We start from the raw sequence: 22,893 nt of genomic DNA, 5'->3' as shown, positions 1-22,893 counted from the left end.
GCACCGGTTCAGCACATTGACAGCCTCACCTGAAGAAGATGAACAGGAGAAATAGAGCTGCGTGTCATCAGCATACTGATGGCAATGCACTCCAAAGCTCCGGATGACCGCACCCAACGGTTCCATGTAGATGTTGAACAGCATGGGGGACAGAACTGACCCCTGTGGAACCCCATACTGGAGAGTCCAGGGTGCCGAGCAATGTTCCCCAAGCACCACCTTCTGGAGCCGACCCGCCAAGTAGAAGTGGAACCACCGCCATGCAGTCCCTCCCACTCCCAACTCAGCCAGTCTTCCCAGAAGGATACCATGGTCGATGGTATCGAAAACTGCTGAGAGATCAAGGAGAATCAGCAGAGTCACACTCCCCCTGTCTCTCTCCTGACAAAGGTCATCATACAGGGTGACCAAGGCTATTTCCGTGCCAAAACCAGGCCTAAAACCCGACTGAAATGGATCCAGATAATCGGTCTCATCTAAGAGTGTCTGGAGCTGGCCTGCAACTACTCGTTCCAGGACCTTGCCCAGGAATGAAATATTTGCCACCGGCCTATAGTTATTAAGATTTTTTGGGTCCAGGGAGGGTCTCTTCAGGAGTGGTCTCACTACCGCCTCTTTCAGGCAGCCAGGGACCACCCCCTCTCGCAGAGAGGCATTAATCACTTCCCTGGCCCAGCCGGCTGTTCCATCCCTGCTAGCTTTTACTAGCCAAGAAGGGCAAGGATCCAGCACAGAAGTGGTTACACGAACCTGACCAAGCACCTTGTCAACATCCTCAAGCTGCACCAACTGAAACTCATCCAAGATATCAGGACAAGGCTGTGCTCTGGACACCTCGCTTAATTCACCTGCTATAACACTGGAGTCTAAGTCCTGGCGGATGCTAAAGATTTTATCCTGGAAGTGCTGTTTTTATGATGTTTTAAAGTGTTTTTAGAGCTTTGTTTGCCACCCTGGGCTCCTGCTGGGAGGAAGGGCAGGATACAAATTAAATAATAAATAAATAAATAAATATTATTGCATCCAACCCATGAAGTTCAGTCAGATATGATATATCAGTGTTTTTAAATATATTTCCCAGGGGATCTTGGGCTCTTTACCAGCATATCAGGGCTTCTTCCATCGCTGAGATATGGCTTGACTACCACTGCTGATCTTCTTCTGAGATGTGCAGCCAAAGGCAAAAAATGGTTGTGTTGTAGGATGCATTCTCAGTTCACAATGGGCCATGGCTACGCCCATCACTGCCCTGGGTAAAGAAATGAGCATATGTGCCTTAGAAAATACTCCAGAATGTCATTAGTGGCTGCTGCCATTGGGAATGATAGGATAGAAGGAAAAGAGGACAACAGTAGGTTAATGACAGGCAGAGCAAACTAATTCTGATTTTGCTCCCATCCTACACCCTGCTGAGTTCTATAATGGTAACACCGAGACTTAGGAGGAGGAAGCTGACAGCAAGTGACACACACACGTCACACACACACACACACACACACACACACACACACACACACGGACTGGTCATAACTAAGAAGGCAGGCAGGTGAGGGCTGGCTAAGAGCAGGCTAAGAGCAGTGCCCCATTGTAGCAGATGTTGCGTTCAACCACCAGAGGTCCCTTGGTATATGACAGTGTAGAAAGTGGTCCCTGAAGATAGAAAGTTTGAAAACCATAATGATATTACACATCACCTAATTTATTCTGTCAAGTATGAAATGCCACTTCATGTCAACTATCAAATAATGCAAAATATCCATGACAGATATCAAGAGTAAAGACACACTTACTGTTGTGTCAGTTCCAGTGCGTCTCTGCATCTCTTTTTTCAAAACGGGGGCACAGAACACTAGTCAAACTCTACTCCTTTTTTCTCTTAAAACCTTGTTGGATCTGCTCCAGTGCAGTTTTTTAAACAATTCAGCTTCAGGGAGGTTTTGCAACTGATTGGTAGATCGACCCCTTTGTCTTCCAGGTGTGGCCAATGGAAATACTTTGCTGCAGGCTCAGGCAAAGACAGTGATTGGTCCAACAATTTGCTGTTGGCAGTCCTGAAAGGTCTGAAGGCAGCAGTGGGGAAGGGAGGTGTGGCCAGCAGAGGGCAGTGTCACTTCAAAATGCAGCCAGAAAAATAATCTGGCTACTTCTGTAGCGACTAGTGTGCCCACAGCCCAAATCTGCAGAAGCTTCCAAACTCTTCCTATGGCTGTGCTGGTGGAAGGGAGGAGAGGGGGCAGCACACAAGTCCAAAGGGAGAAACTAAGCTTGTTCTCGTAACGTTAATCTATAGTTTAGCCTTATGTCCGAACGCAGTCAATATTTTGTTTTCTTATGGTCTCACAATCTGTTCCTTATTTGGGAGCTCTTTCAAGAGTCAATGTTAACAGCTGCCCTTCCTGGTTCTGTTCCAAGCCTGCGGGAAAGGACAAGGATGTGAGGAGACTCAAGGAATGCCACTGCATGGTGCTTTTCACTCCTGGACTCTCCTTACCCACTTTGACAAGGCTCACAGTGGAAAAAGGTGAATATAAAATACAAGAGAGTCACAAAGCACATTAACTTAAATGTGCTATTGAGAACGTGATTCATGAGGGATAGCTGAGTTTGTGTAAAGGGCAAAAGGTCTTTGCTGTAAGGAGAGGTGTGGGGATATGTACCCTACAGATTTAATCTGGTTTTACAGTCATTCTTTCTCTCTAAGGCCTTTTGGACTGTAGTTTTGTGACGAGATCTAGGGCCCTCTAACAAAATTGTCAGCATCTTCACCAAGCTACAATTCCCAGAATTCTTTGGGGGAAGCCATAGCTGTTAAACTAATGCAAAACTATAATATGTTTGTGATGCATGTGGGCACCATTTCAGGTGTCAGTGAAGTGGTGGTGATGGTGGGGTATTTAAACGGCAACCCTGTTATCTGCCAACCGTTCTGACATACGATGCCAGACACAGACAGAGTGGCATCTCAGGGAGAGAAAAACTCGCTCCCTGCTTAGTGAAAAACAATAGGAGTGGGAATCAAGAGGGTGCCTTTCCCAGCTCTAGTAACTCCTGCTGTACAACTTATAGCTCTGGCTCCAGCCCCCTCATAAGAGCAGCTGTGTCAGTAACTGTATTAAGGAGCCCTTTTGCATCCATTCTGGGCCATTAGCTTTTACAATATCTCAGCTTTGCTGCTCCCCATTCACCCTTCCATCAGCAGAGCAAGGATGAGCTTTTGGTATTTTAGGATATTCAGCTCTCAGCGGAACACAGCATGGTCTCAGGACATGCCAAAGAGTGCAGACAGCAGTTAAGCAGCGGCAAGAATGACAGGAAGGAGAGGATGACGGGGAACATCTCCCAAGTTTGCAGACTCTTTCATATGTTGTAGGTGAAGACTCAGCCACATTGGAGCTGCTTAAAGTCAAAGGTCACTGGGACAATAATAGCAGTTTAAGTTAATGGCAGAAAAAAGAAACAATCATTATTAAGACAACCTGTGTGGTCTAAGTGTAAATCATGTGTGATGGACTATGTGAAAATTAAATATGTAAGCACATGTATATAGATTCTTAAAAGATAACAAGAGTAGATTCAGCAACGTTATCCCAGTGAAATAAGCAAGGTGATTATTTCAGTTCTGCAAGATGTCTAGGTACTGATGATGAAAAAAATACAGACCAAAAAAGCAAGGCGTGCATCACCCTGAGGAGAGGTAGCGCACTTGGCCCCTAGGCCTCTGCACTTCCTTTCTGATTCTGCCTCCTCAATACCTGTAGAGGGCATTGTCCACTGCATTTCAGCACAGGAGGGTGAATTCAGCTGCTCTGTGCTGCTGCAGGTAAACCCCCTGCCTTCCTTTTCCACTTAGCTAGCTGGTCACAAACTTTGCCTCTGTGTTCAGAAATGCCAGCCATGCCTTCCACTTCAAATGCCAGCATGCCGATTTCTCCCTGCACCCCCATCCTACTGTGCCGTGTCTCTTTCCGCTCCTGTTTGATGATGGGGACAGGACAAGTGGGACAGCATCCAAGTATCTCTTCTGAGAAGCATGAAAGGTAGTTTGGCCCATCCTTCTTAACTCTGCTTTTGGACAGAGCTGTCCTTCACTGGGCTCTTGAGGGCCATATGCCATGTCCCCTAGATGTGACTACATTTCCGCTCTTGAAGCAGAACCGTGGATGCTGTGAATTTGTATACTATAGGGAGATATCCATCAGCAGTAGACAACCCTTTTCAGCCCAAGGGCCACATTCCTTCTGGGTAACCTTCCAGGGGTCACATGTCAGTGGTGGGCAGGACCAGAGGCCAAAGCGGCCAGAGCAATGAATGAATGAATGAATTTATTTATTACATTTATATCCCATTTTCCTCCAAGGAGCTCATGGTGGCATACAAACATGGTTCTCCCCTCCCAATTTTATCCTCACAAAAGTCCTGTGAGGTAGGTTGGGCTAAGAGACAGTGACTGGCCCAAGGTCACCCAGTGAGCTTCATGGCTGAGCAGGGATTTGAACCCTGGTCTCCCAGGTCCCAGTACAACACTCTAACCACTACACCACACTGTAAATTTTACCTTTGTGCAGTAGGCTAGCTTCTACATACATTCACACACCCCTCACTGTTCTCCATCCAGGCAAACAAGTGTCGGTATCGGAATTCAAGCACACCTTTCAGCTAGGGAAAAACACTCAAAGAGTACATGTGTAATAGGAATGTGCTAGAATTCCACCCAATTCGGATTTGGTACTGAATTTTTCATTAATTTGCTTATTGTCAGTCAGTGACGATCAGATTTTAATGTGGCAAATTTCTGTGGTTATTTTTGGAAATGGGCTTTTTTAAAAGCTTCTAAAACATCAATTGTAAGAATAATAATTTATCACTATTTCCTTTTAAAATATTGATATTTCTTTCTAAAATATCAATATTAATATCAATTTTTTCTGAGCGAAAAAACCCACGGATTGGTAAAAGCAACAGCTAGTGGATACAGAACAAACTCGAATCGTTGCCAGCCTGTTAGATCAATGAAATGCTTTCAAACTAGCGTGGCCAATGGATCCCACTCCTAGTGTGTAATAAGGGCGGGAGAAAAGGGGTGGCTGGGGAAGATGTGATCTGGGAAAATTCTAAGGGCAGGATAGAGGGTCCTGGAAGGCCACATTTGGCCCCCAGGTCTAAGGTTCCCCACTCCTAATCTACATCCTGCACAGCACTGAGCATAGAGACACTGGGTTCACCTTCATGACCCTAAATAGCCATTGCCATTGTGGCACAACTAACTGAGGCCAATAGGTTGTATTCAACTAAGTCCTACTCAGAGTAGACCAACTGAAATTAATAAACCTAAGTTAGATGCGCTTGGAGGTTGCTGATTCATAGGGTTGCCATAAGTCGTAGTCGACTTGGAGGCACATAACAACAAGTTAGATTTATGATTGTTTATTAACTTCATTGAGTCTACTCAAAGCCACCCTATATGTATAATATTCTTTGCCAACAGCAATGAATGCGCAGATTATGACAGTTTATCCACAAGTGGGCCTGGGATTAGGATTGCAAAGCATGTTGCTTGAAATGCAATAGGAGAGCACACTAAGATCAGCAAAGTGGAAGAAGTTGATTGGATGGATTTTTGAGCCCCAGGATTGTGACAGCTGAACATGTCCCATTGCTCACACTGAAACTCTGAGCATTTTTATGCAGAGTAGAAAATGGTTCCTAAGAAAATTTGTTTAAGGGCCCAAACCAATTGTTGCCTTGTATCTTTCTGTAAAATGGATGTCCTTCTACTCCAACTATAACATTTATGCTGATGAAAGTTAAAGAGGAAAGCACAAAAGCAGGACCACAGCTGAACGTCAAAAAGACTAAAGTAATGACAACAGAAGATTTATGTTACTTTAAAGTTGACAATGAGGACACTGAACTTGTCAAGGATTATCAATACCTCGGCATAGTCATTAACCAAAATGGAGACAATAGTCAAGAAATCAGAAGACGGCTAGGACTGGGGAGGGCAGCTATGAGAGAACTAGAAAAGGTCCTCAAATGCAAAGATGTATCACTGAACACTAAAGTCAGGATCATTCAGACCATGGTATTTCTGATCTCTATGTATGGATGTGAAAGTTGGACAGTGAAAACAGTGGATAAGAGAAAAATCAACTCATTTGAAATGTGGTGTTGGAGGAGAGCTTTGTGGATACCATGGACTGCAAAAAAGACAAATAATTGGGTGTTAGAACAAATTAAACCAGAACTATCACTAGAAGCTAAAATGATGAAACTGAGGCAATCATACTTTGGATACATAATGAGAAGACACGATTCACTAGAAAAGACAATAATGCCAGGAAAAACAGAAGGGAGTAGAAAAAGCAGAAGGCCAAAAAAGAAATGGATTGATTCCATAAAGGAAGCCACAGACCTGAACGTACAAGATCTGAACAGGGTGGTTCATGACAGATGCTCTTGGAAGTCACTGATTCATAGGGTCGCCATAAGTCGTAATTGACTTGAAGGCACATAACAACAAGTGTACCAAACATGAAAGTATTGTGATCTCTGCCAGAGGAGTCTCATTCTATATCCACTGAAGAAATCAGAAGTCTGGAGAAGACATCAATGATAGTCTGCAAAAGTTTAGGAAGGCCTTTTTAGAACTTCTCTCGCATTGTGTGTGCACGTCCAATCTATTTTAAAACATTGCTCTGAGCAGTGGCCATAGCAAGAAATAAGATGTTACAACAGGAAGTATTTAATAGAGGAGGTACTTCCTACTGCAGGAGTATAGAATTACTGTCACTCTTCTTCTGGTGTGATGGCATCATAGCCGTGACACTCATGCCAAGTGATCCGCTAGTCCAGAGATTAGTGACCTGAATGTGTGGGTATGCAGGTGACCAGTGCTTTTCCTAAGAGTATCAGTCATTTGTAAACATTTTCATGTTGCCTGGTCACAACCCAGAAAACCTGGGTAACAGATTTTGCCTTTATCATTAACTCCACAACTCCCCACCACTCCTCCTCCCCCAGGTCCTCCCAGTTCTGCTCCTCCCTTTCTTGATCTGGGGCAACGTTAAAAGTTCTGCTTACAAAGCAGGCCAGGGAGGGAGATGAGCAGAGGACCAGCGATGGTAGGAGAGCAGGAATTGCAACAGCTCTACAGTCTCCTGGTGCATCATTCACGCCAAAGGCAGTGTCTGGTTCACCGAGTTGCAATCAGCAACCCTGTTCAAGGCATTATTTATTATATTTATTGATTTATTAAATGTATGTCCTGCCGTTTCTTCCCAAAGGAGTTCATCCTATCTGGAGGCATTCACATACTTCTATATAGAAAGAATTGAGCAAGTTCATTGCTCACCATGCTGGCTCCATGGAGGGTATCTGTGTCTCCAACCCCCTGGGGCTTTGTGTAGAATTGTAGACTATTCCACCAGACAAAGAGCTTCAACCGTCTCCAGCTTCAAAAGGAATGCAGAACCACCAGGGGAGAACTTGGCTGCATTTTCCATCTGCCTCTAAAGTAAAAGGAAATGCTTGTTCCCTATCTTTCCCTTATAGCTCCCAGTCCTACGCAGCCGCCTCTCTCTGTTCCACCTTGCATCTGTTTATTTACAGCCAATTTGATTTCCGCCTTTCTTTTCCCTGATAACCCAGTCCTATGCAGGCATAGGCACGTGCGCACGCCTAAGTCCATTAAAATCCATAGGTTTGGTGCACCTAACTCTGCCCGGGGTCAAACTATGCAGTTCTCTCGTGGCTTGTGATGCTTTCCTCTCTGTCTCCCACTGAGCTCTGTGGTTGAGCCTGACAATTATTATCCAGGGCCACAGCAATTCATACAGTTTGGACTAAAAGGGTTGCTATATTTGCCCATGAGATTTCTGTCCCTGGAAGGAGGATGGCAGTGTGTCCTACTATACAGGGGACAGGCCTCTATTTGAAAGGCTGTCAGAAGACAGTCCTCTGTTTGAAGGGCTGTCTGGTCAAGGTCCAGTTTAAAGAAAAAGAACCTTAAGAAGGCAGAGCAGGAGCCTTGAAAGTGCCCATCAACAGTCGGCACCTGGGTAGCAGCCACAGCAGGCAGGGGTTGCCTAGCCACAGTCTTCCCCACTATGGAGAAACCTATTCTATTTCTATTTAAAGTTATTTAATTGGCAATTGTTTCTGAATTTGCACCTGTATGTTGCATGTGCAAATTTTGTATGAATTTTTTGTGTGTGATGTGTGTCCTGGTATTTGACAAGGCCCAAGTGTCCACCTTACCTAAAAAGCTCTCCTCTTGCTTGGCAGCTGTGCAGAAAAGGCTTCAGAATGGGAGCCCACTAATCACTGCCATCTTCCTTCCTCACTTAATCGAAAGCTTAAGCCCAGCAACCAAATTGGAACTCCTGCTCCTCAATGGCCCAGAAATTTTTATAGTAATAGATCAGTAATGCCCCCTTCTTATCTCCCTTGTCTTATCTCTCTTATCCCTGACCCCTGGCTGTACTCAAACCTTACCCACAGGATGTCAGCTGAGCAGCTCAGATGAGGTTCCTGCAGTAGATCAGCTGACCACACAGTTAAGACAGAAAATACTCTGGGTAGGTAGGTCAGGTACCTACAGGTAAGAACATAAGAACATAAGAAGAGCCTGCTGGATCAGGCCAGTGGCCCATCTAGTCCAGCATCCTGTTCTCACAGTGGCCAACCAGGTGCCTGGGGGAAGCCCAGTGCAAGGACACTCTCCCCTCATGAGGCTTCCGGCAACTGGTTTTCAGAAGCATGTTGCCTCTGACTAGGGTGGCAGAGCACAGCCATCATGGCTAGTAGCCATTGATAGCCCTGTCCTCCATGAATTTGTCTAATCTTCTTTTAAAGCCATCCAAGCTGGTGGCCATTACTGTGTCTTGTGGGAGCAAATTCCATAGTTTAACTATGTGCTGAGTAAAGAAGTACTTCCTTTTGTCTGTCCTGAATCTTCCAACATTCAGCTTCTTTGAATGTCCACGAGTTCTAGTATTATGAGAGAGGGAGAAGAACTTTTCTCTGTCCACTTTCTCAATGCCATGCATAATTTTATACAATTCTATCATGTCTCCTCTGACCCGCCTTTTCTCTAAACTAAAAAGCCCCAAATGCTGCAACCTTTCCTCGTAAGGGAGTCGCTCCATCCCCTTGATCATTCTGGTTGCCCTCTTCTGAACCTTTTCCAACTCTATAATATCCTTTTTGAGATGAGGCGACCAGAACAGTACACAGTATTCCAAATGCGGCCGCACCATAGATTTATACAACGGCATTATGATATCGGCTGTTTTATTTTCAATACCTTTCCTAATTATCGCTAGCATGGAATTTGCCTTTTTCACAGCTGCCGCACACTGGGTCGACATTTTCATCATGCTGTCCACTACAACCCCGAGGTCTCTCTCCTGGTCGGTCACCGCCAGTTCAGACCCCATGAGCGTATATGTGAAATTAAGATTTTTTGCTCCAGTATGCATAATTTACACTTGTTTATATTGAATTGCATTTGCCATTTTTCCGCCCATTCACTCAGTTTGGAGAGGTCTTTTTGGAGCTCTTCGCAATCTCTTTTTGTTTGAACAACCCTGAACAATTTAGTATCGTCAGCAAACTTGGCCACTTCACTGCTCACTCCTAATTCTAGGTCATTAATGAACAAGTTGAAAAGTACAGGGCCCAATACCGATCCTTGAGGGACTCCACTTTCTACAGCCCTCCATTGGGAGAACTGTCCGTTTATTCCTACTCTCTGCTTTCTGCTTCTTAACCAATTCCTTATCCACAAGATAAGCTTCCTCAGAAGTCTTTGGTGAGGTACCTTGTCAAAAGATTTTTGAAAGTCTAAGTACACTATGTCCACTGGATCACCTCTATCTATATGCTTGTTGACACTCTCAAAGAATTCTAATAGGTTACTGAGACAGGACTTTCCCTTGCAGAAGCCATGCTGGCTCTGCTTCAGCAAGGCTTGTTCTTCTATGTGCTTAGTTAATCTAGCTTTAATAATACTTTCTACCAGTTTTCCAGGGACAGAAGTTAAGCTAACTGGCCTGTAATTTCCGGGATCCCCCCTGGATCCCTTTTTGAAGATTGACGTTACGTTTGCCACCTTCCAGTCCTCAGGCACGGAAGAGGACCTGAGGGACAAGTTACATATTTTAGTTAGCAGATCAGCAATTTCACATTTGAGTTCTTTGAGAACTCTCGGGTGGATGCCATCTGGGCCCGGTGATTTGTCAGTTTTTATATTGTCTATTAAGCCTAGAACTTCCTCTCTTGTTACCGCTGTTTGTCTCAGTTCCTCAGAATCCCTTCCTGCAAATGTTAGTTCAGGTTCAGGGATCTGCCCTATATCTTCCACTGTGAAGACAGATGCAAAAAAATCATTTAGCTTCTCTGTAATCTCCTTATCGTTCTTTAGTACACCTTTGACTCCCTTATCATCCAAGGGTCCAATCGCCTCCCTAGATGGTCTCCTGCTTTGAATGTATTTATAGAATTTTTTGTTGTTGGTTTTTATGTTCTTAGCAATGTGCTCCTCAAATTCTTTTTTAGCATCCCCTATTGTCTTCTTGCATTTCTTTTGCCAGAGTTTGTGTTCCTTTTTATTTTCTTCATTCGGACAAGAATTCCATTTTCTGAAGGAAGACTTTTTGCCTCTAAGAGCTTCCTTGACTTTGCTCATTAACCATGCTGGCATCTTCTTGCCCCTGGCGGTACCTTTTCTGATCTGCTGTATGCACTCCAGTTGAGCTTCTAATATAGTGTTTTTAAACAACTTCCAAGCATTTTTGAGTAATGTGACCCTCTGGACTTTGTTTTTCAGCTTTCTTTTTACCAATCCCCTCATTTTTGAAGTTTCCTCTTTTGAAGTCAAATGTGACCGTGTTGGATTTTCTTGGCGATTGGCCATTTACATGTATGTTTAATTTAATAGCACTATGGTCACTGCTCCCAATCGGTTCGACAACACTTACATCTTGCACCAGGTCCCGGTCCCCACTGAGGACTAAGTCCAGGGTTGCCGTCCCTCTGGTCGGTTCCATGACCAACTGGTCTAGGGCATAGTCATTTAGAATATCTAGAAATTTTGCTTCTTTGTCGTGACTGGAACACATATGTGGCCAGTCTACATCACAGTCAAAAGCCATAGTTCAAATCTTCCCCTTTCTCAGTGAGTCTGGGTGGGTGTGGCTCTGGTAAGTTAACCATTTGTTCACCTTGTTACAAATTTCTCTCAGTTGCCTCACTGGGGCATTTTGGAAAGACAAGGAACACCACCATGTTACTTGTTTATTCCTTCTTGTGGTTGCAGCAGCTGCTAATGATAAGATGCACCAGCATCATGCTGAGAAATAGGATGGATGGCATGACTGTTGTTGCCTGAGCAGAGGTCAGACTTTCCTCTGCCAGGTTGCTCTGCCCAGGTAGCCTCTTGCTGCCTGCTAATACTCAATGAAAGAGGGCACAGTCTGTTGCCGACATGCACCAAGGCTCACAGACAATTCCCCAAGCAGCAGCCAAGTTTTCCCTCAGCAGGGCTCAAATCTTCCCAAAACAGGCCTGCCCCCTTCTTTCTTTCTTTCTTTCTTTCTTTCTTTCTTTCTTTCTTTCTTTCTTTCTTTCTTTCTTTCTTTCTTTCTTTCTTTCTTTCTTTCTTTCTCCCCCCCCCGGACCTTGCTAACAACCCAACAGTGACATCTTGTGGGACTGTAGGATGGGCTCAGGCCTTGAGGCTTTGCTTTGCTTTGCTTTGCTTTGCTTTGCTTAAAAGGCAGGGTTGGAAGGTCCTGAGGAAGGGGCACATCCTAACAGTCCAAGAAAAAAATCTCAGTTTTACATTCTAAGAGAGAGGGTGTGGAATCAGACAGTCATTGCAGAAACACTCGAGGTTGGTTAACGCACGTGAATGTTCATCAAAATGTAGCAGGGATGGATGGTTCCATGCATTTCTGTCCTGTTTTGCATGATTTTAATCATAAATCTATTCCATGCTGTTTCTGTGGATTTTTTTAACGTACAAAAATTTGTATTTAAACTGACATACTTTTCCCTAAAATACACCTTTTTGGATGCTTTTCTCTGCATTTACTCCTAAAATATTATTTTTTGTATGTCTCTTCCCTGTAAAGTATATATAATATACCCTGTTGGCATTGACCCAGGACAAGTGCCTTCTTTGTGGTGTTTTCCCCATTTGTGGAATGCCCTCCCTAGGGACAAATGTCCCTCCTCCTCTTTATTAACTTTCAAGAAAATTTAAAAACATTCCTGTTTACCCAGGCATTTCATGGCTGAACGTTTCTGTTCCTGTCAATCTTGATATTACTAGCTGTGAGAGTATGTGATTGTTTTTAGAGGTTTTTCATATTTTGTTATTTTTTATGTTATTGTTCTGAGGCTGACACTGATATGTTTGCCACCCTGGGCTCCTTTGGGAGGAAGGGTGGGATATAAATTTAATAAAATAAATAAAAAGAATGTTTTACGATACTACACAATTTTGAGACATATGCAATTCAACTGATAACTGTGTTACTTCCTGTGCGTAAGTCTAGGAATTGAGAAGTTGGTCTGTTCACTTTAAAATGCATACTAAATGAAATTTTCCTCCATGCCTACCTGGTAATAACATGTGTGTGGACAGACTATTTTATTTTATTTATTTATTTATTTATTTTATTAAATTTATTAGTTGCCCATCTGGCTGGTTGTCCAGCCACTCTGGGTGACGCACAACATAAAAAAAACCCAATACATTAAAACGTTAAAATTTAAAACCATAACCGTAAAAACCTAACCCACCCCGAAAGCCTGCCTGAAGAGCCAGGTCTTCAAGGCCCGGTGGAAGCTCATCATAGAAGGGGCATGGGGAAGATCATTTGGGAGAGAGTTCCACAGGGTGGGGGCCACTATTGAAAAAGCCCTCTCTCTAGTCCTCACCAGTCTAGCTGTTTTAACCGGTGGGATCAAGAGAAGGTCTTCTGAGGCTGATCTTGTTGAGCGGCATCCCTGACGATGCTGGAGGCGCTCCTTCAGATAGACTTGGCTAAAACCGTGTAGGGTTTTAAAGGTCAAAACCAACACCTTGAATTGGGCCCGGTAAACAACCAGTAGCCAGTGCAACTCCTTCAGCACTGGAGTGATGTGATCTTGCCGGCGGCTGCCTTTAATCAGATGAGCCGCCGCATTCTGTACCAGTTGCAGCTTCCGGACCGTTTTCAAGGGTAACCCCACGTAGAGCGCATTACAGTAGTCTAGGCGAGAGGTGACCAGGGCATGTACTACCGGTGGGAGCAGATGGTTGGGAAGGTAGGGGCGCAGCCTCCGTATCAGATGGAGTTGATACAGCGCCGCCCGGCTCACAGCCGAGACTTGAGCCTCCATGGACAGCTGGGAGTCAAGAATGACCCCCAGGCTGCGGACCTGGTCTTTCAGGGGCAATCGTACCCCATTGAGCACCAGGTCCACATCCCCCAGCCTTCCCTTGTCTCCCACAAACAGTACCTCAGTTTTGTCAGGATTCAGTTTCAGCTTATTCCTTCCCATCCAGCCACTCACCGACTCCAGGCACTTGGACAGGGTTTCTACAGCCGACCTCGGTGAAGATTTAAATGAGAGATAGAGCTGCGTGTCATCCGCATACTGATGACATTGCAGCCCAAATCTCCTGATAGTTGCCCCCAGCGGCTTTATATAGATGTTGAACAGCATCGGGGAGAGGATGGAACCCTGTGGCACCCCACAAGTGAGAGGCCAAGGATCCGAGACCTCATCCTCCAATGCCACTCTTTGGTACCTACCAGAGTGGAAGGAATGGAACCACTGCAATACAGTGCCCCCCATGCCTAACCTCTTCAGGCGGTCCAGGAGGATAACATGGTCAATGGTATTGAAAACCGCTGAGAGATCAAGGAGGACAAGGAAGGTGCATTCGCCCCTATCCCATGCCCTCCTCATATCATCTACCAAGGCGACCAAGGCTGTTTCAGTCCCATGTCCAGGCCTGAAGCCCGATTGAAATGGATCCAGATAATCCGCTTCCTCCAAGTGCGCTTGCAACTGCTTTGCCACCACCCGCTCAACCGCCTTGCCTAAGAATGGCAAATTTGAGACTGGGCGAAAGTTGTTCAGATCTTGGGGATCCAAGGAGGGCTTCTTTAAGATTGGTTTTATTACTGCCTCCTTGAGCGCTGATGGCATTACTCCCTCTTCGAGAGATGTATTTACCACCATCTTGATCCCCTCACCCAGTCTATCTTTGCAGCTCATAATGAGCCACGATGGGCAAGGATCGAGTAAGCAAGTGGTTGGCTTTAAGGTTGAAAGCACCTTGTCCACTTCATAAGATGGAAGAAGCTGGAACCGATCCCACACCACCAGAGCACCACTGGTCACCTCTGGCTCGCTCACTGTATCCACAGCGCACGGAATACCACTCTTAATACGATCGATTTTCTCCGCTAAGTGTTTAGCAAACTCATCACAGGAGGCCTTAGTATGTTCCATTGGTTCCGGAGCAACTGGACCGACCAGACTCCAGACCACTCGGAACAGTCTCCTGGGACAGCACTCTGCAGATGCAATAGAGGCAGCATAAAAATCTTTTTTTGCTGCACTTATTGCCACATGATAGGCTGCCGCAGCCGCTCTAACATGTGTCCGATCGTCGTCAGAGCGAGATTTCCACCACCGGCGCTCTAGCCGTCTCACCTCCCGCCTCAGAATTCGCAACCGTGGGGTGAACCACAGTGCCGTCTGAGTTCTATTCAGGGGGAGAGGGCGTTTCGGAGCCACCCGGTCTAATGCCCCGGCGATTGCGGCATTCCACCCCTTCACCAGGGTCTCAGCCGAGTGGCTGTGTGCATGCTCCAGAGAGTCCCCAAGCGCATTCAGGAATCCATCAGGATCCATCAGACGCCTGGGGCGGACCATCTTAATAGGTCCTCCACCCCCACGGAGGGTTTGTGGCACCGAAAAGTCCATCCTCACCAAGTAGTGGTCTGACCATGACAAGGGGGTGATGGATGTACCCCCAATTTTCAGATCACTCCCCTCCTCTCTCAAGACAAACACAAGGTCGAGTGCATGACCGGCTACATGGGTGGGCCCCATTGTAATAAGGTGCAGCTCCCAGGAAGCCATGGTTTCCATGAAGTCCCGAGGCACCCCAGTAAGGATGGCCTCTGAATGTACATTGAAGTCCCCCAATACCAGCAGGTTTGGGGACTGTACACGCACAGCCGAGACCACCTCCAGCACCTCGGCCAGGGAGTCCGTCGTGCAGCGGGGTGGACAGTACACGAGCAGAATCCCTAGACTGCCCTTTGGGCCCAACCTCCAGTACATGCAGTCTGCCACCTTGGTCTCACAGAGAGGAGGTCTGGTGAGAACCAGGGACCTTCAGTAAACAACCGCCACTCCCCCTCCCCGACTACCGACCCTCGGCTCTGTGCATACGAGAACCCAGCTGGACACATGGCCGCAAAGATAGGAGCAGCAGCCTCATCCAGCCAGGTTTCCGTAATACATGCCAGGTCCGCGCCCTCATCCAATATCATATCATGGATGAGGGATGTTTTTTGGGCAACAGACCTGGCATTGCACAGCAGCAGTCGAAGGCCAGAGTATGGAGTCAAGCATCCCCCAGCTGTCTGTTGGCTCCGGACAGGCCCGGAACAGGGGACAGATATTATGCATCTCTCCCTAGTTCCTCTTACCTGATGTGACCTGCCCCTAACTTTCCACCAGCATCTGCCGCCCAGCCTCGGTAGTTCTAACATGACAGACAGAACTCTTCCCTCATACACAATGCTTTTCAGTGGGATCAGTTCACACAATGAGCTTCCAGTCTTTCAGTCTTTGAGTAATTAACTTTACAGAAGGATTCCCATGCTGCCATTACCATTCTGTGTGGATTCTTCCAAAATTTGCTTTCTGAGGGCTGGTTCACACAGGACATTTTTCCTACACACAAAACTGTTTTTAGGGACACTCACACCTGGAGTAAAGTATTACATAAACTGCCTCCAGCAGCTGTTCCTGTGAGGCAGATTGCAGCATGAGAAAAAAAACCCTAAAAATACTTCTCAATAACATAAGGGTGCTTGCAACCTTAAGGCCAACCACCTGCTTACTCGACCCTTGCCCATTGTGGCTCATTATGAGCTGCAAGGACAGTCTGGGCGAGGGGATCAAGGCGGTGGTAAATGCGTCCTTGGAAGAGGGCGTAATGCCATCAGCCCTCAAGGAGGCAGTAATAAAACCAATCTTAAAGAAGCCCTCCTTGGATCCCCAAGATCTGAACAACTTTCGCCCAGTCTCAAACTTACCATTCTTGGGCAAGGCGGTTGAGTGGGTGGTGGTGAAGCAGTTGCAAGTGCATTTGGAGGAAGCGGATTATCTGGATCCATTTCAGTCAGATTTCAGGCCTGGACACGGGACTGAAACAGCCTTGGTTGCCTTGGTGGATGATATGAGGAGAGCGTTGGATAAGGGTGAGTGCACCTCCTCATCCTCCTAGACCTCTCAGCGGCTTTTGATACCGTTGACCACGGTATCCTTTTGTACCGATTGGAGGGGTTAGGCATAGGGGGCACTGTATTGCAGTGGTTCCATTCCTTCCTCTCTGATAGGCACCAAAGAGTAGCATTGGGGGATTGAGGTTTCAGACCCTTGGCGTCTCACTTGTGGGGTGCCACAGGGTTCCATCCTCTCCCCGATGCTATTTAATATCTATATAAAGCTGCTGGGGACTATCATCAGGACATTTGGGCTGAAGTGTCACCAATATGCAGATGACACGCAGCTCTAATTCTCATTTAAATCTTCACTGAGGTTGGCTGTAGAAACCCTGTCCAAGTGCCTGGAGTCGGTGAGTGCCTGGATGGGAAGGAATAAGCTGAAACTGAACCCTGACAAAACCGAGGTACTGTTTGTGGGAGACAAGGGAAGGTTAGGAGATTTGGACCAGGTGCTCAATGGGGTACAATTGCCCCTGAAAGACCAGGTCCGTAGCCTCGGGGTCATTCTTGACTCCCAACTGTGAATGGAAGCTCAGGTTTCAGCTGTGAGCTGGGCAGCACTGTATCAACTCCATCTGCTAAGGAGGCTATGCCCCTACCTTCCCAATCACCTGCTCCCATCGGTGGTACATGCCCTGGTCTCCTCTCGCCTAGACTACTGTAATGCGCTCTACGTGGGGCTACCCTTGAAAACGGTCCGGAAGCTGCAACTGGTACAGAATGCGGCGGCGCTCCTGATTAAAGGCAGCTGCCGGCGAGATCATATCACTCCAGTGCTAAAAGAGTTGCAGTGGTTACCAGTTGCTTGCTGGGCCCAATTCAAGGTGTTGGTTTTGACCTTTAAATCCCTGTATGGTTTTGGCCCAGTCTATCTAAAGGAGCGCCTCCAGCATCATCAACTATGCCACCCAACAAGATTAGCCTCAAAAGACCTTCTCTCCATCCCATCAGTCAAAACAGCCAAACTGGTGAGGACTAGAGAGAGGGCTTTTTCAGTTGTGGCCCCCACCCTGTGGAACTCCCTCCCAAATGATCTCCGCCATGCCCCTTCCATGATGAGTTTCCATCAGGCCTTGAAGACCTGGCTCTTCAGGCAGGCTTTTGGGGTTGGCTACATTTTATCTTCATTGTTTTTAGATTTTTAGTGTCTAGGTATTGTATGCCTGTTTTGTACGTCGCCCAGAGTGGCTGGACAACCAGCCAGATGGGCGACTAATAAATTCAATAAATAATAAAATAATAATAATAACAACAACAACAACAACATCAAACAAGAACTCAGAGCAAAAAGACATTAGATAATATGAATCAAATAGCAGTGAGGGAAAAGGCAAAATGTTAGGAGATGGAAATAAAACATTTAATTGGCTGAATTGTCTCTCCCTTCCTGCTAGACTGATATGCATAGGATGTTGACCACATCTCCTTCCTCCTTTCCTTCTTTCCCTTGAGAGGGAAAGCAGACATCTTCTCTTTGTCTGTCCCTCTCCTCCAAGCATGAGGGCAAACACTAGGCTTAGTGTTTGTATCTCCAACTTAGCTACTTAGCTAGATGTAGAACTCTTTCCTATCAAGTATGTACTTCCAGAATCAAGTAGTTCTTTCTTATTTTAAAGCTTAAAGTCTGTGTCTGACTAATCCAGGGGAGGTGTAATCTTTAGCAAAGATTCAAACACACAAAGGCTCAGACGCTCCATTCCCAATTTCGCCACTCTGCAACATCCTTCAGTGAGGGAGAGAAATGGATCTTCATATTAAGGCATTCAAAAGTCGAATATGCGGCAATAGAAAAGATCCTATTGTACACAACTCCTATAATGCTTCTCACATCGGTGCAATGTTTTCCCTAACTTGTTGGAGAAGCTGCAGGGTTGAAGGGGTGTATCATCATATGTGGTGGTTGTGCTCCTTTAAAGAAATACAAACACTAACACAGGAGCAAATTCAGATATCACCTCAATTAGCGTAATTTAATATGTTTACTAATGGCAATATGGACTTTAAAAGTAATGAATTAACTGGACATCTTTTAGCGGCAGCCCATTTTGCCAATTTCGGCAAGAACTGAAATGAGTTTCTTTTTACTAAAGGTATAATAAAGTTTGGCATCTAACCTTTGTGGGGAAATTAACACCCAAATTGAGATAAGCAAGAGAACAAAGCAAGACCGACACATTTGTACAGGTTTGGTATTATTTTATTAGTTCTGTTAATAGAAGGGATAATGACAGAGAACTGCCGATCCAGTATGCTAGGGTTTGGAACTCTTGAACACTTTCTCATAGTATATCTAGACTCATTGCTTGGGAGAGTAATGCAGAAAGACCTGTATAAGACAGTGATGATATTATTAGCACATTAAGAAACACTTGGAATGGTATAATCTTCTTCTGGACAATGTTTGTCCATTTCATCTTTTGTTTTCCTGATAACGTTAACATGAATAAGAAAGAAAGAACCTTATGTCAAATCCCCACCAACACCAACTGAACCTTGGTTATTAATATGCCTAAGGTCTGTTCAGATGACCACAGAGAGCAAGGAAGCTCATACGATTGCAGACAGTCTTTTAGGCATGCAGTCACATTATTCAATGGCTGGCGAGTGTTCCCAAATATGCAGGGTACACAGACCAGGGATCCATAACCAATCAGGCTTCCCTAGTACATATATTTAGGAAATCACAACTGCTGTTCATCCACCACATTTACTATGGCACTACCAATGTAGCCATGGCAAATGCTGTTACTGCATAAAGTCTCAAATAGTCTAAGGTCACTGAGTCCTGTTGACCAAGTCTAAAGCTCAGTGTCGTTGCTTTGACCAAGAAACGCTCCTTCTGTCTATGTTCCACTCAACTCCATGGTGGCACCTCAAGGACATTTTTTCAAACAGGGACAGTCAGACTTCAGACTTGTTTTTTACTAGAACCTCAGGAACTACCTGATCAGGCCAATCATACAAAACACGCACATTTAGAATTAATGTGTACATTCTGAGCCTAAGAATTTGTTTTCAGTATCAGAACTGCATTGAGCTCACAGTCCTTTCACACAAAAGTCTATTCCTGGTTAGCTTTCTTCATTTCAGCTGCCTGATTTAGAAGGGAAAGGTCATTTTGTTGTTGTTGTTGTTAAACAGTTGGGAGTCAGCAGCCCTTGCTGGTCTATTGCAAACTTTCCAGAGAGATTTACTTTGTTGTTGTAATGTGCCTTCAAGTCAATACTGACTTATGGCAACCCTATGAATCAGCGACCTCCAATAGCATCTGTTATAAACCACCCTGTTCAGATCTTGTAAGTTCAGGTCTGTGGTTTCCTTTATGGAATCAGTCTCTTGTTTGGCCTTCCTCTTTTTCTACTCCCTTCTGTTTTTCCAAGCCTGATTGTCTTTTCTAATGAATCATGTCTTCTCATTATGTGTCCAAAGTATGATAACCTCAGTTTCATCATTTTAGCTTCTAGTGATAGTTCTGGTTTAATTTGTTCTAACACCCAATTATTTGTCTTTTTTGCAGTCCATTGTATGTGCAAAGCTCTCCTCCAACACCACATTTCAAATGAGTTGATTTTTCTCTTACCTGCTTTTTTCAGTGTCCAACTTTCACATCCATACATAGAGATCAGTAATACCATGGTCTGAATGATCCTGACTTTAGTGTTCAGTGATACATCTTTGCATTTGAGGACCTTTTCTAGTTCTCTCATAGCTGTCCTCCACAGTCCTAGCCTTCTTCTGATTTCTTAGTGAATGACTGTGCCGAGATATTGATAATCCTTGACAAGTTCAATGTCCTCGTTGTCAACTTTAAAGTTACATATATCTTCTGTTGTCATTTCTTTAGTTTTCTTGACGTTCAGCTGTAGTCCTGCTTTTGTGCTTCCCTCTTTAACTTTCAACAGCATTCGTTTCAAAACATTACTGGTTTCTGCTAGTAGTATGGTATCATCTGCACATCTTATTGATATTTCTCCCTCCAATTTTCACATCTCCTTCATCTTGGTCCAATCCCGCTTTCCGTATGATATGTTCTGCATATAGATTAAACAAATCGGGTGATAAAATACATCCCTGTCTCACACCCTTTCCGATTGGGAATCAATCCGTTTCTCCTTACAGTAGCCCGTTGTCCAGAGTATAGGTTGCGCATCAAGACAATCAGATGCTGTGGCACCCCCATTTCTTTAAAGCATTCCATAGTTTTTCATGATCTAACAATCAAAGGCTTTGCTGTAATCTATAAAGCACAGGGTGATTTCCTTCTGAAATCCCTTAGTCTGTTCCATTATCCAATGTATGTTTGCTACATAATTTCTGGTACCTCTTCCCTTTCTAAATCCATCTTGGGCATCTGGCATTCTCATTCCATACATGGCAAAAGCCTTTGTTGTAGAATCTTGAGCATTACTTTACTTGCATAGGATATTAAGGCAATAGTTTGATAATTACTGCATTCCCCGGGATCCCCTTTCTTTGGAATTGCGATGTATATTGAACGCTTCCAGTCTGTGGGCCATTGTTTAGTTTTCCATACTTGTTGACAAATTTTTTCAGTCTCAGTAGCTTGTAGCAACTCTATTCGTATGCCATCTGTTCCTGGTGATTTGTTCCTTCCAAGTATTTTAAGAGCAGCTTTCACCTCACATTCTAAAATTTCTGGTTCTTCATCATACGGTTTCTCCATGAATAAATCTGTCATCCTTGCATCTCTTTTATAGATTTGTTCAGTGTATTGCTTCCATCTTCCTTTTATTTCATCTCAGTCAGTCAGTGTGTTCCCCTGTTGATTATTCAACATCCCTACTCTTGGTTTAAATTTCCCTTTCATTTCTCTATTCTTTTGGAATAGAGGCTCTTGTTCTCCCCTTTTTGTTGTCCTCTTCTATTTCTGTAAATAACTATTGTAATAGTTCTCTTTGTCCCTACGGACTAGTCACTGTATTGTTGCATGTAGGGTTCTAACCGTGTTTCTATCTCTTTTTGCTTTTGCTTTCCTTCTCTCTTTAACCATTTTAAGAGTTTCTTCAGTCATCCATTGAGGTCTTTCTTTTTAACCAGAGGTATTGTCTTTTTGCATTCTTCCCTGATAATGTCTCTGACTTCACTCCATAGTTCTTCTGGTTCTATGTCAACTAAGTTTAAAGCCTCAAACCTGTTCCTTATTTGATCTTTGTATTCTTCTGGGATGTTATTTAGATTGTATTTTGGCATTATGATTGCTTTGTTGTTGTTCTTTAGCTTTACTCTGATTTTCCAAACTCAGCAGTGGTAAACCACCTCTAAATATCTCTTACCACGAAAACAGTATGAACAGAAAGATTTACTAGGAGATCCCAATCTACCTTCTTCCCATCCCTGCTTTAAAAGAATATGCCTGGTTTGAAAAGATGATGGATATACTGACCCTCCTATCTGTGTGTGCTTTCCCCTCTTGCAGTGTGTGGCTGCGACCTAGCTCAGTCTGGCTTCTTCTTTAAAAATGGGGAATACATCTGCACCCATGACTACCAGCAGCTCTATGGCACCCGCTGTGACAGCTGCCAAGACTTCATCACTGGAGAGGTGATCTCAGCTTTGGGCCGGACTTACCACCCCAAGTGCTTTGTGTGCAGCATGTGCAGGTGAGTGGACTGTCTGTGTGCACCCCTTTGTGACTAAGGATCCTAAACTGAGGTCCTTGGAACCACATTGTGGAATGTGCAGAGTTGGCATGGTAGAAACATGCATGACATCACACCTCCTTTGGGAGAGGGGAGACGGGAATTCGCAAGCCAGGGCTGCCAGTAGTTAGACCCTGGGGCTTTGTCTTCCCTTGCTTCTCTTGTAAGCCTGGCAGACTGGAATCTGTGCTTTGAGAGCATCCTCCTCTAGACTACGGTACCTATTCAGCTGATACCAAGGGCCAATCACAGCACCATTAGGCTTCAAAACCTGCTCCCATTCCAAGTAATTCATCTCTTGAGTGTAGACACTGCCTGAGCACCTGATCCCTGTCCTTAACTGCTTCTCTGAAACTCAACCTCTACCTGATCTTTTTTTTTTTAAGTGTAATCAATTTCACCAAAAAACAAAATAGACATCAAATAACATAGACATCAAATAAAACACAACAGCCCTGCTTGGTTTTGACTGCACACCCCTGCTTTGGGTCCCTCTGCTTTGTGATTGCTGACGTGAACTTTGAACCTAGCCTATTCCAGACCACATAATTATTGGACTGCAGGCTACCCCTGGGCCTGGAACCAGATTGTGTAGAGCTTGAGCCTTCCCAAAGCCTGATGCACTGATCTCATGAGCTAAGGTAGAGGATAAACCAGGAGCACAGGGAAGGTCCCATACAGATGCATCTTTAGCCCTACCATTAAGC

At 44.8% G+C, this 22,893-nt stretch overlaps 1 protein-coding gene across 1 annotated transcript in view; it reads left to right on the top strand.

Annotated features, from left to right (window-relative positions):
• The window catches only part of ABLIM3 (actin binding LIM protein family member 3), a 190,048-nt gene that overhangs the window by 88,603 nt on the left and 78,552 nt on the right, over positions 1-22,893 (top strand). The window contains 1 exon segment of the mRNA XM_061613396.1: positions 21,964-22,147. Coding sequence (XP_061469380.1) covers positions 21,964-22,147 — 184 coding nt within the window.

Source organism: Rhineura floridana, chromosome 3 (assembly GCF_030035675.1).
Source record: "Rhineura floridana isolate rRhiFlo1 chromosome 3, rRhiFlo1.hap2, whole genome shotgun sequence".
In the NCBI taxonomy this organism is placed as follows: Eukaryota; Metazoa; Chordata; class Lepidosauria; order Squamata; family Rhineuridae; genus Rhineura; species Rhineura floridana.
This window is presented reverse-complemented; position numbering and strand designations above follow the sequence as displayed.